Here is a 15,854-nt window from a genome sequence, read left to right on the forward strand (position 1 = left end):
CCTGGTGGCATTGAGATGTACAATTAAGCCACAGGGGATGGGGATCCCATGCCGACATATTACGCTGGCACATTGTGCAAGAGGGCATGAATTCTGCAATGAAGCAGTGTAAAATCACAATGCATCCCCACCCAATTATGTATGCTGTAATTTGTTTTTCCCACTGCTCTGGTTTATGAGTGAGTGTGTGAGTGAGTTGGGTTTAACGCCGCTTTTAACAGTATTCCAGTTATATCGCGACGTGTCAGCTTAATGTGAAAGGAAAGCCCGAAGTGATGCAGGTCTCAGACGTTTACCACTTCGGTGAAACCCACGAGCACGGGTATGGTGCTGACAAACCTAGAAACATAATTGGGTGAACCGGGATTCGAACCCACAATCATAGGTTTCTGGCGTGCCCAAGGGACGCAACTCTGCACAGCGAATTGTGGCGCCTTAGATGAGTGGGCCACCCGTGCCCCCTCGGGTTTATGAAACAATTATTATGACAAATGTCAGACAACATACAAAAGGAAGAAAAAATACTTGCAAAGGAACAACAATGGCCACGTAAAATATTCAATATGCAGACCTGTCAACCCCTCATCATGACAATGTGGGAGATTTGACTTTAAAATGGGGGAGATATGCCTCCAAAGGGGGAGATTTTTAAAATAGTCAAGATAAGATCATTTCCAACTTTTATTTTTTTTAATGTTATTAAGAAAACGAAATATTTTAAAACAATAAATAATTAATAAGTTTCTTATAAGTACAGGTAAATTTCCGTTTACATTTTCCTCCTCCAAGAATAAACCAAGCACAATCTACCCATATCACTTTCGTTCAAAGATCATCTCAGATAAACGCAAACAGATATTGAAATATAATGATCGGTAGCTTGACCAGTTGACAAAGTGTTCAATCTGACCAGTTGTCAAGCTTCGTTATAATGCAGGTTTTGTGAGTATTTGGCGCAATTTTGGTTACAAAATATGGCAAAGAAATATCAAGTGCATTTATCCTGACGCAACATGATCGCCCCTAATTTCAATAAGATAAACTGGTTTTTTCTGTCCGCGGTAGTCTGTTGACAGTCCCATTACTTCACTTCTTAAATTTCCTAGAAATGTTCACGTTTCTCCATTCCAAGAAATGTATGCCATATTTGGAAGTACTATTACGTTGTACTACATTTTTTTAATGAAATGAGTCTCGTTTCATTGTTGACCTTTCTGACCTTGACGTGTATTTATCTCATTGGCTGACTAGTACTGTTGTTTGCAAATTAGATTGCCAATCTGGGACGCTAGCAAACTATTAGCCAATCAAATCCTGTAAAATAATCACATGATACATTCTCGCGAAATTTGATAAATTTCTATGTGTTGATATTTCTGTGCATACAAGTCACGATGTCTGTCTGATAAGCAATAAAGTCATGTATAACTAGACCGGCCATATGTATCTACGTTCTTAAATCATGGAAGAATAAACACACTAAGAACATGGAGACAACAGTTAATTTCAGGAAGTGATGAATACTTGGCTGATTATTTACTTAAAGTTCAACCCTTCAGGCACCCGTTAGGACTATCCGAGTTTTCTTTACAGTTTATATTGTTCAATCGTTCATCATATGAATTTAATTACCAGTTCATTACTAGACAAAGGCGTAAACTTCCCGTTCTTTGTTTTTACTCAAGAGACAATGGAGACAAATGTTAAAATAATGAAGAATTCTGTTTTGTGGGAGAAATAGTCCATCATGAGGGAGACTGGGAGATTTCATCAAATTGCATGAGTCTCCCGCAAAATGCAGGAGGGTTGAGAGGTCTCAATATGGCTACTTGAAACAATGAGACACCTGGAATTTTCCATTGTTTTCTTTCAGAAGAAAACGCCAACAGGTGTCAAAAAAAGTTATGCACATGTTACAAACATAGAATGTACAAGATGCAAACCATATGCACAACACAAAGACAATGAACATTAACTCAAGGAGCAAAACATAAGGGTTTGAACAAGTTTATGCAACAGATCAAACACAGGTGTTCATTCATCAGGTCACAAGAGTAATGTGAGGATCTGTGATGTCACTTCCTTTGGTCACGTGGGAGCTGCATGATAGGGTTTGCCTCTCAGCTGGTTGGAACAACTTCTTCAAGCAAGCTCTTTTCTCTGTCAAGAACAAGCAGTAATATGCTATAAGGAGTAATGCAGGATAAGTAAAAATTCACAAAATGACAATCGAGTAGAAAACACTCAAAGAATTCACGTAGCTATGCTGAGGCGCAAAAAAAGGTCTCGTCTCGGGACTTGTGACAGCAGCAATGTGCTGTTCAGTGATGTCACCACTTCCGGGGTCACATGGGAGCTGTGTGATAGTGTTAGCTGCACAACCAGTTGGAACAACTTCTTCTTCAGCAAACCTCTCACGAGCTCTTTTTCTGTCAAGAACACGCAGTAACTGCATTAAGGAATAATGCAGGATAAGTTAAAAAGTTTAGGATAATTTCACTCTAGCATTTCAAAGGATTAAAACAGTGCCACGTCAACTGTAGCTAAACCTGGATGTGCAAATGACAGTTTAAAATGTTGGCAAAGACAACCACCCAAGTTGATGTCAATACTGTTATTCAAATATGTTCTGCACAATATCAAGGTCAAACTGACATGACTAGTTTGAAATAAGTAACTAAAATGACAAAACAGTGTTTATTACCTTTATAACTGCCCTATAAGAGAGTATTAACTACTGTAATATACAACAGTTACAATTCCTTCAGACAAGGTTTCAATTCAGAGCCTTAATTGCCTGTTTTGGACATTGATAAGTTTGCCTGAAATGTCTTTCCAGTCGTTACTTTCAATTTTGATGCCTAAAAATTTCATCAAACTTCCGGCTCAAAACCCCATAAAGGTGACAAACAACCACATAAAGTGTCCGAATTTTTCAGTATGCTAAAGATAATGCAAAAACAAAAGCAGGCCTATCACTGTCTATTCTTTGGGATCTAGACTTTTGACAAATCTTGACCAAAACCTTCGCATGGCTTATCCAAGCAGGGTCTAAATAAATAAATTTCTGCTTGTCCGAGACTAGCAAAATTCAAAAAGGACTTGTGACATTTCCTTGTTGACACTTTTACCATTTAGTAAATCACAAGTCTATACCACATCACTTTAGCAAATTCAGTCAAAATAGAAAATAATCTCTAAACCTATGAAGAGAATTATATTTTATGAAGTGTGGAAAGGGTGGTTGAAACCAGACTAAAAAATGTCCGGATATTGATTCAGTTAAATCTATGTTGATATGTTTGACATTTTTACCAGTTAAAATATTGATGACAGGAATCTCTGGCTGTGCACCACGAGTTGCCTCTCTTGTTTCATATTGGAAATATTAGTTACCTCCCTTATCTTACAGATAGGTGGCTCCACCATTTCATTTCAAGTATGACACCAACTCGCCAGCTTTGGATTAAAAAAAAATGGCTAGTTTGCAAATGACTTTGTGACTGATGGGAATGTTTGGCAGCAAAATGACCAGGCAGTGTGCGACAGTGATGGCCTAACTGCCATCTTTCCCACATAACAAGAAGAGTGTGAACAATTAAAACATGATTTGAAACTGTTGCACCTTGAAAAGATCTGCAGGGTGAAATACATCAGATAACTCAGTATCTTATCGCATCGGACATTCACGAAACTCACAAGCGACATTTTAAAAATCAGTCTCAGTTGGAAAGTCAATGTCCACAAGATGGCCCCTGGCCAAGATAAACAACACGATTATCTTGAGGATATTTGGATTGACTCGCAAGACATGCAAAGACGATTACGTGAAGTATATCCAAGATATTTGTACAATTTAAGCAAAGTACATTTATACTGTGTACTGCTGTATGACCAAGAATATTGCAATTAAAGGACAGGAGAATGCTTTGGGTGGGGAACCCCCTTTCATGGCTTTAGAGATTACTGTATTTCTTTGTGTACAATACGCACCCGTAATCATAGGCAATTAAATCCTGCAAAAAAAATATCTCTCGTGTATAATACGCACAGACGTTTCTATTGTATCATTTCTGATCCTTCATCGGAAATAGCATATCAACAATCCATATTGAACAAGTATTTGTCACAGAGTGACGAAATATCCCCCGCCATATACACCATAGTACCAAATATGAAGACAATCCAGCGATTAGTTCTTGAGATATTGTGGCAACACCGTTTTCCAACTCCAAAAACAGATTTGCCTGCTGTGACCTTGAAAATGGGGTCAAGGTCACCAAATCTGACAGGTGTATGCGGTGTCTGTATATACACTATAGTTCCAAATATGAAGACAATCCAGCGATTAGTTCTTGAGATATCGCGGCAACACCGTTTTCTAACTCCAAAAGCAGATTTGCCTGCTGTGACCTTGAAAATGGGGTCAAGGTCACCAAAACCGACTGGTGTCTGCGGTGTCTGTATATACACCATAGTTCAAAATATGAAGACAATCGAGAGGTTTAGTTCTTGAGATATCGCGGCAACACCGTTTTCCAACTCTAAAAGCAGATTTGCCTGCTGTGACCTTGAAAATGGGATCAAGGTCACCAAAACCGACTGGTGTCTGCGGAGTCTGTATATACACTATAGTTCCAAATATGAAGACAATCCAGTGTTTAGTTCTTGAGATATCGCGGCAACACCGTTTTCCAACTCCAAAAGCAGATTTGCCCGCTGTGACCTTGAAAATGGGGTCAAGGTCACCAAAACCGACTGGTGTCTGCGGTGTCTGTATATACACCATAGTTCGTGAATACTATATCCCCCGCTTCGCGCTTTCGCGCGGCGGGGGATAATTACGCAAGTTAATCCTTTTGTTACACTATCTGGTAATAAAAATGTGTTCACTATATATCTATTTTATTGATTTTATTGAAAATTTCATTCAATAATGTTCACCTAAATTTCAGCCAAATCGTGTGTCCCTCCGATACTTACAACTTCTGTTTACCCCCTTCCATAGGGTCCGCTTAGCCACATACCGTGACCGCGCCAAATCACATTATTCACAGCAACAATGACAATATTTTATTCTGTTTCATTTTTGGCGAGTCCACACATCTAGATAACATATGTCACGGTTAACTTTCAATGAGAAAATATGTCAAAAATGTGAAAACCTATTTCGATTTGCGTAGTTTTCCTTTGTTTACATCACATGCTGTCATCGAAGCCACACAGAGTGCAAGAGTTACGATCACTTTGATGAATAAATATATTTTGTCATGCACCTCACAGTCTCATAGTTTTAGTAGCATATCTATATAGTTATGCAAAACAATATGCAAAGCCCTAGACTGTTCTGATTTTAGCGTTTGTTTAAAAATGAGAGAAAAGTCTGGTCATGTGATAGGCTATGCAACTTAGCCCGTGGCAGTGGTGTTACGTGAAGTTATGTTACTTCTAAAAAGTCACTATATGGCTGAAATAATGCTGATGCGACGTTAAATTTTGACTCACTACTTCTAAAAATGACAATTAATTAAAAACCATAAGTAACTTTTGAGACATTTGCATATATTGTCTTTAGAAAATGTTAATAAATTAATTTCAGGTGGGTAGTTTTAAAATTTTCATTCCCAAGCTGGATATATCGATTGTTCAACTGATGGCATTTCATGACCAGCAGAATAGCTGAGAGAATCAACAACAAACACGTTTTGAGAAAAAATATTTCAAATTAATTTTAGAAATGAGTAGATGTGCAGTTGCATTGGCCTTGGATTGGGGGTTGGTTCTCTCATAAGAAGAGGATGTCTGTTCTAAATCTAAAGATTTTATATGTGTGATGACAGCCCAAACAGGTATTTATGGCTATGATGTTATACAAGATGGGTATTCAAAGGAATTATACTCTTTGCAATCTGATATATCTCTTGATAATCTGATATATATATGCTTGGCCTGGAAGGTATTTACATAATTAATCAACAGTTGATATTGTTTTCATATGGTTGAGTTTTAGAAAGAACTCCACAACTTTTTATGATGTATATAAGCACCGATGGATCAGGGTCCTGAAAATAACATAAGTTCATGTTTCGTCTAACTCCTAACAAGGGACCATTTGAGATGAACACTGGAATACTAAAATTATTCCTTGATTTGATATTGAAAACAACAATTTAGATAAGATCTATGATCACTTTCACACAAACTTTCAGCTCCACATGCCTTGTAGAGACAAAAAAATGCAGCAACACTAGAAAATAACAAAATTAAAGGTTATAACTGGATGAAAACAAAAATATACACAAACCATATCATATGTTATCAAAAAAACACATACTTGCTGCATGTCAAAGTTCAGTATGATACACACAGAAATAGCTGAGGTATTGCAAAAAGATACATGGCAGCAAATGTTAAAAAATCGCATCACAATTGTAGTTTCAGAGGAGATGCCGAAATTGCAAATGTTAACAACAGACGGATGGACAGAGGACAGACAACATGCCAAGTCCACTTGACTTTTAGTCTGATGAATCTTGGCTGATGACAAATTAATGACACTGTGCCATTGTATAGACTCTACTGATCTTCCCCCATTTGAGCTAATAAATATCTAAAATGCCCAAATTATTTGTTCAGACAAACAACATACTCGCAATGACTATTGTATAGTTGGCAATAACCTCTCACAACTCAAGGGCTTGGTTTGTATTGTTTGTTGTTTAACACCACACTCAGCATATTCCAGCTTCATGATGGTGGTCTGCAAATAATTGAGTCTGGACCAGACAATCCAGTAATTGACATTACTAGCATCGATCTACGTAATCGGGATACAATGACATGCATCATCCAAGTCAGTGGTCTGACCACTTGATTCCATTACCCAGTAGTCGCCTCATGCAACAAGCATAGTCGCTTCTTAAATTATGACAAGCACAGGTTGCTGGAGACCAGTGTTAGAAACTGGCACTCGTCCTATTGTCCTTGCCAAACTACCCAATAGTTAGGGATCATAAGATCTAGTAGAAATTTGCCCTTTCTAATGGTTTTACTACATGTTATCATTAAAAGGAATAGTGGACTAAAACTGTTAGTTTCTCTCGCTGTGAATTTTAACCCAGATCTTCACTGGTGCAAAGATATGGTGACTTTGTTTCATGGAAGCACATGACCTGCCACATTACCTTGCTGTCTTTATGATAATAGCTCAATACTGGGAATCTGCCATACTGACGGAAGGTTGCTGCCTTAGAGACAGTTTCATCATCCACTGATTTGGGAACAATCAATGCCTGTGGGTAGGATGAGCACACCTGCAACAACAAAGTAAACAGACATGGTGTATATGTAACCATGTTCTCATAGTCAGATTGTGCATTCACGTAATGTTCCTTAACTTCTTAAGTGACGACAAACACCAATTATCAGGATTTGACAAGCACAGTTGCAACATTATCTACCTAGTGGTAATACATGACACAGCCATCATTCTCCATAACCTCCAATTTGATCTTGTATAACCAGGGTATTTTGGTACTTATTTAATATTTACTTAAAATATAGATGGATATTGTATAAGCAGGGTATTTTGGTACTTATTATATATTTACTTAAAATATAGATGGATATTGTATAAGCAGGGTATTTTGGTACTTATTTAATATTTACTTAAAATATAGATGGATATTGTATAACCAGGGTATTTTGGTACTTATTTAATATTTACTTAAAATATAGATGGATATCGTATAACCAGGGTATTTTGGTACTTATGGTAATTGGATATTTTAGTTTGTGCAACAACAACAGTACTTACGCGTTCATATTTAATATACCAATTACAGGTCAATCACCTCATTACGTTTATATTCAACACGATTTCTTAACTCTGTCACCCGAATGTGCTTTTTATGCCGTCTGGATCATGTTACAGTAATTACATCCCACAATGCACTTCTAAACAGTCTGCGCATGCCCAGTAAGACGGACATGACGTCACAGTGTTTACCTTTATTAACCCTGCAGCCCCGCACGAGGCTACTTTCTACATTGTCGCAAGCCACTCAACTGCGTTACTCTCATATGCTTCGGTGCTAAATCACAAGTCAAGTCAAGCCATCCGATCTCGGGTTTCGCGATACTCAGCTAACCAAGACTAATTATGGCGGAGAGGAGACATAGACGAGCCAGAAGTCAGCGCAATCGGGTTAATGTTCTCGACTCCACACAGCCTGAAGAAAACCCGGATAGCCTCGAACCCCGCGCCACTGCTGCCAGTGCCAGTCGTACTACAGGGAGAATCAGCAGTCAACCGTATCTGACCGTGGCCCAGCTACGCAAACAACGCTACCCTACAGTGTCGTATCGGACTTCGGGGACGATGGTACCAATTCCGTGTCACCTGTTAGTGTTGCCAGTCTACAACGCGAACTTGCAGAGCTAAAACACATGATAGCGAACATGACCAGCCATAACACAGTGCCCACCGAGTACGCAGCTACAAGCCTACCGGACCACCTCAGCCATGATGTGCCGTCGGATTCGTTGCCCCACATCCACACAGTCGCGCCAGCGCTCAAGAAGAAGATTAAAGACGGCAAGTACTGTAACCTGGTCTTGTTATTGATACCTAATCAAGACACTCTAGACGCTAGAATGGCCGAATATGATGGCAATGTATATCATTTAAAGGAGGATGCTGGGCTAAATCGCACTCTTACACTAGCAGAATTCATACAGGCCTTTGGCATTTACAAGGACATTCTTTGTGACATCAATAACGCCAAACGGAAACAATTGGACGGACACGAGCAAATTGTCATCGAACTGGCTACGTTGTATGGGGGCTCTGCGCACTATGACTACCACAAGTTATTTGCTGCCAGAGTGGCGTCCTACGCAGAACAAGGTTGCAGCATTCGCTGGGATATGAGGGACACACGTCTGTACGGGCTGTGTTCTTCGGGGCGCCGTTCCAGATCGTGTGCGATTTGCCACAGCATCACCCATGGTACAGACTTGTGTCCTGAGCGACATACTGATACAGTTAGGCCTACCCTGTTCTCGGACCGAAGTGTCAGCTCCGACAGGATGGGGGCGATGGACAAAAACGACACCAGGGGACGACCTAGAGTTAGGACAAACGGAAGGGAGGTCTGCAATAATTTCAATCACCAGGGCTGTGCGATAGTGAACTGTGCATACCTTCATGTATGTCTCAATTGTCATGCCCCAAACCACGGACAGGTGAATTGTGCAAAGGCTCCCAAATCGAGACAGGACAACCAAGCTTGACTAACTCTCATCCCCATCCTCCATTTGCTACATATCTCGTCAACGGCTTGCACCATGGCTTCGACCCCTTAATGTCGGATGTTCCACAGTCCACAACAGAATGTAAGAACAATCATAGTGCTACACTGGATCCAATAGTTGTGACTAAGGCAGTGCAAACAGAAGTCGATAAAGAGTACGTTATCGGACCTTTCCAGCGGGCTCCATACCCTGTTTACAGAATTAACCCCTTAGGAGTTGCCACGGGCAAGTACTCGGGCAAGAAGAGGCTAATCCTTGATCTGTCAGCCCCACATAACTCGGAACATACCGCAAGTATCAATGATCTCATTAGTAAAGAATCTGCTTCACTCTCTTATGTGACCATAGACTATGCTATTGCAGTTATTAAGCAACTGGGACATGGTGCACAAATGTGTAAGGTGGACATTACCGACGCATTCAAACAGATTCCGCTGCACCCCAGGTACTGGCCGTTCTTTGGTTTCCGATGGGACGATAGGTACTACTTCTACACTAGATTGGCGTTCGGGTGCAGATCCAGTCCAAAGATTTTCGATACCCTATCACAAGCCGTGTGCTGGATATTGCAATACAACTACGGCGTTAAAAACATTCTGCATCTGTTAGATGATTTCCTGACTATTGATCCTCCCGGTTATGAAGCTAGCACAACTATGGATGCCATCTTAACCTTGTTCGACAAACTACAAATTCCACTCGCTGTTCACAAGACTGATGGACCTGTAACTTGTTTAGAATACCTTGGCATCATATTGGACTCAGTCTCGATGACGGCGAGCTTACCAGAGAACAAGTTGAAAAGGATAGCAGATATGTTAACATCATTTTCTACTCGGACTAAGTGTACGAAAAGAGAGTTGCTGTCTTTGTTAGGGCATTTAAACTATGCTTGTCGAGTGGTAGTACCAGGCAGATCCTTCCTATCTTATCTGATTCGACTGTCGGCCACTGTGGTCAAGTTGCACCACCATATCAGACTATCTAAGCAATGTCGGATAGAGATGCACATGTGGAAAAAATTTCTGGACCAGTGGAATGGCATCTCATTTTTCCATGACGACCATATCACATCAGCTCCGGATCTCAATCTGTATACGGATGCAGCTGGAAGTGTAGGACACGGGGGATATTTTGATGGGGCATGGTTCGCCCAGGCGTGGCCTCAGGACGTTATAAACAGTCGAGACTCAGCACAATCAATTGCTTGGTTGGAACTTTATCCTATTGTGGTGTCGGCCATTCTGTGGGGACGACATTGGACACGGAAGAGAGTACTGTTTCATTGTGACAATATAGCTACTGTGGGTATTATCAAAAAGGGTAGATCAAAATGTATGGACATTATGGCTCTGATGCGGACCCTTACATGGCAAGCAGCTATAAATAACTTTATTGTGTTAGCTGAACATGTTCCAGGTGTACAAAATAACATTGCAGATGCTCTTTCCCGTTTGCAGTTCAGGAAATTCCGAGCCCTGGCGCCCCATGCAGACCTCCATCCAACGCCTTGCCCACCCAGCTCACAAGTGACGTGGACCTGAACCGTCACCTGGACACCCTGTGGTCAGCTGCGATCAGTCGACAAACAAGAACAGCATATTCTACAGGATTTCAGTGCTACCTAAAGTTCATGTTAAAGTTCAGCTTGTTCAACACACTGGGTGCCAGCAGCGGCCTGCCACCAGTTAACGACGCCTTCCTTCAGTACTTTCTTGCACATTGCTTCGGTTTCCTCAAACTCTCACATGACACCGTGAAGACTTATCTGGCGGGAATCAGATTTACGTACCTACAAGCGGGCATCAGGACACTGTTTGACGATGTCTCAACCGGTGCCCTAAATCGGATTCAAACTCTACTCAGAGGATACAAACGGGCCCATACACCAGAGCGGAGGAAGAGACTCCCCATCACTTACCATGTGCTACGTAACATCATCAAGCGGCTCAGGGATCGCGTGTTCGGTCCTTTCAACGATTTGGTAATGGAATGTATGTGTCTTACAGCGTTCTTCGGATTCTTGAGATGCGGTGAACTCACATGTTCAGCCAACTTTGATCCCAGTAGGAACATAACCATGAGCGACATCGTACATCATAAAAGAACATGTGTTATAACCTTAAAAGTGTCTAAGACTGATCCCTTCCGACTAGGCGTTAGCATTGCCTTATTCGCTACTGACACTATGACATGTCCCTACTCGGCCTTGTCCAAACTGTATTCCATTAGAACGCAGTGCAGGGCGGCATACCAGGATCCGCTGTTCGTCAATCGGGACTATCTACCAATATCCAGGACTGTGTTTTTGTCATGGTTAGATAGGGTCCTCACGTTGACTGGCTACAACTCCGCCGATTACTCCGGGCACTCATTCCGGATAGGAGCAGCTACCACGGCGGCCACCGTTCACATCAAGGATCACCTCATATCAGAACGTCCGATTCCACCTTAGGGCAAGCCCACAAGGCTATGTGTCACCATCACTAAGTACCATATTCATGTTATTTACCTATATTCTTAATTCTTTGGGGGCTCTCGGTTGCTAACCTCGTTTGGGCGTCATAAGCCACTCCATACTCAGAGCATGGAAGGCTTGTGGCCCCCAAAGAACTTACGCTATTTCGGTACTGTCCGGTCAGCACGACCAGTACTAGCTTAACTCTAGGGATCGTCCGGGTCATCGGACCCCAGGACCGGCATATCCCTCTCACAGCTACACAGTCCGGGTCCATAAGACCCCATGACATTGTCATCTTACCCGGGTCTCCATGACCCCAGGGTGTCAACCCGGGTCACTTCGACCCCAGGGTCTCTTAGGCAACCGAGGCAGCCCCCATGTTGTGCCAAATGTTTATGTAAATATCTGTATGTAATAAAACTTCCTGCCATGTACTACATTTCATGTTGTTTGTGGCACAAAATGGTAATTGGATATTTTAGTTTGTGCAACAACAACAGTACTTACGCGTTCATATTTAATATACCAATTACAGGTCAATCACCTCATTACGTTTATATTCAACACGATTTCTTAACTCTGTCACCCGAATGTGCTTTTTATGCCGTCTGGATCATGTTACAGTAATTACATCCCACAATGCACTTCTAAACAGTCTGCGCATGCCCAGTAAGACGGACATGACGTCACAGTGTTTACCTTTATTAACCCTGCAGCCCCGCACGAGGTTACTTTCTACATTGTCGCAAGCCACTCAACTGCGTTACCCTCCAGCCACCCCTTAGCTCCTTCTGTCTTTCATGGCTTCATGTATTCATGAGCATCCTTACAAGGACATTCTTTGTGACATCAATAACGCCAAACGGAAACAATTGGACGGACACGAGCAAATTGTCATCGAACTGGCTACGTTGTATGGGGGCTCTGCGCACTATGACTACCACAAGTTATTTGCTGCCAGAGTGGCGTCCTACGCAGAACAAGGTTGCAGCATTCGCTGGGATATGAGGGACACACGTCTGTACGGGCTGTGTTCTTCGGGGCGCCGTTCCAGATCGTGTGCGATTTGCCACAGCATCACCCATGGTACAGACTTGTGTCCTGAGCGACATACTGATACAGTTAGGCCTACCCTGTTCTCGGACCGAAGTGTCAGCTCCGACAGGATGGGGGCGATGGACAAAAACGACACCAGGGGACGACCTAGAGTTAGGACAAACGGAAGGGAGGTCTGCAATAATTTCAATCACCAGGGCTGTGCGATAGTGAACTGTGCATACCTTCATGTATGTCTCAATTGTCATGCCCCAAACCACGGACAGGTGAATTGTGCAAAGGCTCCCAAATCGAGACAGGACAACCAAGCTTGACTAACTCTCATCCCCATCCTCCATTTGCTACATATCTCGTCAACGGCTTGCACCATGGCTTCGACCCCTTAATGTCGGATGTTCCACAGTCCACAACAGAATGTAAGAACAATCATAGTGCTACACTGGATCCAATAGTTGTGACTAAGGCAGTGCAAACAGAAGTCGATAAAGGGTACGTTATCGGACCTTTCCAGCGGGCTCCATACCCTGTTTACAGAATTAACCCCTTAGGAGTTGCCACGGGCAAGTACTCGGGCAAGAAGAGGCTAATCCTTGATCTGTCAGCCCCACATAACTCGGAACATACCGCAAGTATCAATGATCTCATTAGTAAAGAATCTGCTTCACTCTCTTATGTGACCATAGACTATGCTATTGCAGTTATTAAGCAACTGGGACATGGTGCACAAATGTGTAAGGTGGACATTACCGACGCATTCAAACAGATTCCGCTGCACCCCAGGTACTGGCCGTTCTTTGGTTTCCGATGGGACGATAGGTACTACTTCTACACTAGATTGGCGTTCGGGTGCAGATCCAGTCCAAAGATTTTCGATACCCTATCACAAGCCGTGTGCTGGATATTGCAATACAACTACGGCGTTAAAAACATTCTGCATCTGTTAGATGATTTCCTGACTATTGATCCTCCCGGTTATGAAGCTAGCACAACTATGGATGCCATCTTAACCTTGTTCGACAAACTACAAATTCCACTCGCTGTTCACAAGACTGATGGACCTGTAACTTGTTTAGAATACCTTGGCATCATATTGGACTCAGTCTCGATGACGGCGAGCTTACCAGAGAACAAGTTGAAAAGGATAGCAGATATGTTAACATCATTTTCTACTCGGACTAAGTGTACGAAAAGAGAGTTGCTGTCTTTGTTAGGGCATTTAAACTATGCTTGTCGAGTGGTAGTACCAGGCAGATCCTTCCTATCTTATCTGATTCGACTGTCGGCCACTGTGGTCAAGTTGCACCACCATATCAGACTATCTAAGCAATGTCGGATAGAGATGCACATGTGGAAAAAATTTCTGGACCAGTGGAATGGCATCTCATTTTTCCATGACGACCATATCACATCAGCTCCGGATCTCAATCTGTATACGGATGCAGCTGGAAGTGTAGGACACGGGGGATATTTTGATGGGGCATGGTTCGCCCAGGCGTGGCCTCAGGACGTTATAAACAGTCGAGACTCAGCACAATCAATTGCTTGGTTGGAACTTTATCCTATTGTGGTGTCGGCCATTCTGTGGGGACGACATTGGACACGGAAGAGAGTACTGTTTCATTGTGACAATATAGCTACTGTGGGTATTATCAAAAAGGGTAGATCAAAATGTATGGACATTATGGCTCTGATGCGGACCCTTACATGGCAAGCAGCTATAAATAACTTTATTGTGTTAGCTGAACATGTTCCAGGTGTACAAAATAACATTGCAGATGCTCTTTCCCGTTTGCAGTTCAGGAAATTCCGAGCCCTGGCGCCCCATGCAGACCTCCATCCAACGCCTTGCCCACCCAGCTCACAAGTGACGTGGACCTGAACCGTCACCTGGACACCCTGTGGTCAGCTGCGATCAGTCGACAAACAAGAACAGCATATTCTACAGGATTTCAGTGCTACCTAAAGTTCATGTTAAAGTTCAGCTTGTTCAACACACTGGGTGCCAGCAGCGGCCTGCCACCAGTTAACGACGCCTTCCTTCAGTACTTTCTTGCACATTGCTTCGGTTTCCTCAAACTCTCACATGACACCGTGAAGACTTATCTGGCGGGAATCAGATTTACGTACCTACAAGCGGGCATCAGGACACTGTTTGACGATGTCTCAACCGGTGCCCTAAATCGGATTCAAACTCTACTCAGAGGATACAAACGGGCCCATACACCAGAGCGGAGGAAGAGACTCCCCATCACTTACCATGTGCTACGTAACATCATCAAGCGGCTCAGGGATCGCGTGTTCGGTCCTTTCAACGATTTGGTAATGGAATGTATGTGTCTTACAGCGTTCTTCGGATTCTTGAGATGCGGTGAACTCACATGTTCAGCCAACTTTGATCCCAGTAGGAACATAACCATGAGCGACATCGTACATCATAAAAGAACATGTGTTATAACCTTAAAAGTGTCTAAGACTGATCCCTTCCGACTAGGCGTTAGCATTGCCTTATTCGCTACTGACACTATGACATGTCCCTACTCGGCCTTGTCCAAACTGTATTCCATTAGAACGCAGTGCAGGGCGGCATACCAGGATCCGCTGTTCGTCAATCGGGACTATCTACCAATATCCAGGACTGTGTTTTTGTCATGGTTAGATAGGGTCCTCACGTTGACTGGCTACAACTCCGCCGATTACTCCGGGCACTCATTCCGGATAGGAGCAGCTACCACGGCGGCCACCGTTCACATCAAGGATCACCTCATATCAGAACGTCCGATTCCACCTTAGGGCAAGCCCACAAGGCTATGTGTCACCATCACTAAGTACCATATTCATGTTATTTACCTATATTCTTAATTCTTTGGGGGCTCTCGGTTGCTAACCTCGTTTGGGCGTCATAAGCCACTCCATACTCAGAGCATGGAAGGCTTGTGGCCCCCAAAGAACTTACGCTATTTCGGTACTGTCCGGTCAGCACGACCAGTACTAGCTTAACTCTAGGGATCGTCCGGGTCATCGG

At 42.6% G+C, this 15,854-nt stretch overlaps 1 protein-coding gene across 1 annotated transcript in view; it reads right to left on the minus strand.

Moving 5' to 3' along the window:
• The window catches only part of LOC124136473 (myotubularin-related protein 9-like), a 225,149-nt gene that overhangs the window by 138,690 nt on the left and 70,605 nt on the right, over positions 1 to 15,854 (minus strand). Inside the window, exon 5 of the mRNA XM_046502392.2 lies at positions 7,185 to 7,313. Coding sequence (XP_046358348.1) covers positions 7,185 to 7,313 — 129 coding nt within the window. The remainder of the gene's footprint in view (positions 1 to 7,184; positions 7,314 to 15,854) is intronic.

The sequence above is a fragment of the Haliotis rufescens genome, unplaced genomic scaffold, assembly GCF_023055435.1.
Source record: "Haliotis rufescens isolate VD_foot unplaced genomic scaffold, xgHalRufe1.0.p SCAF_1, whole genome shotgun sequence".
In the NCBI taxonomy this organism is placed as follows: Eukaryota; Metazoa; Mollusca; class Gastropoda; order Lepetellida; family Haliotidae; genus Haliotis; species Haliotis rufescens.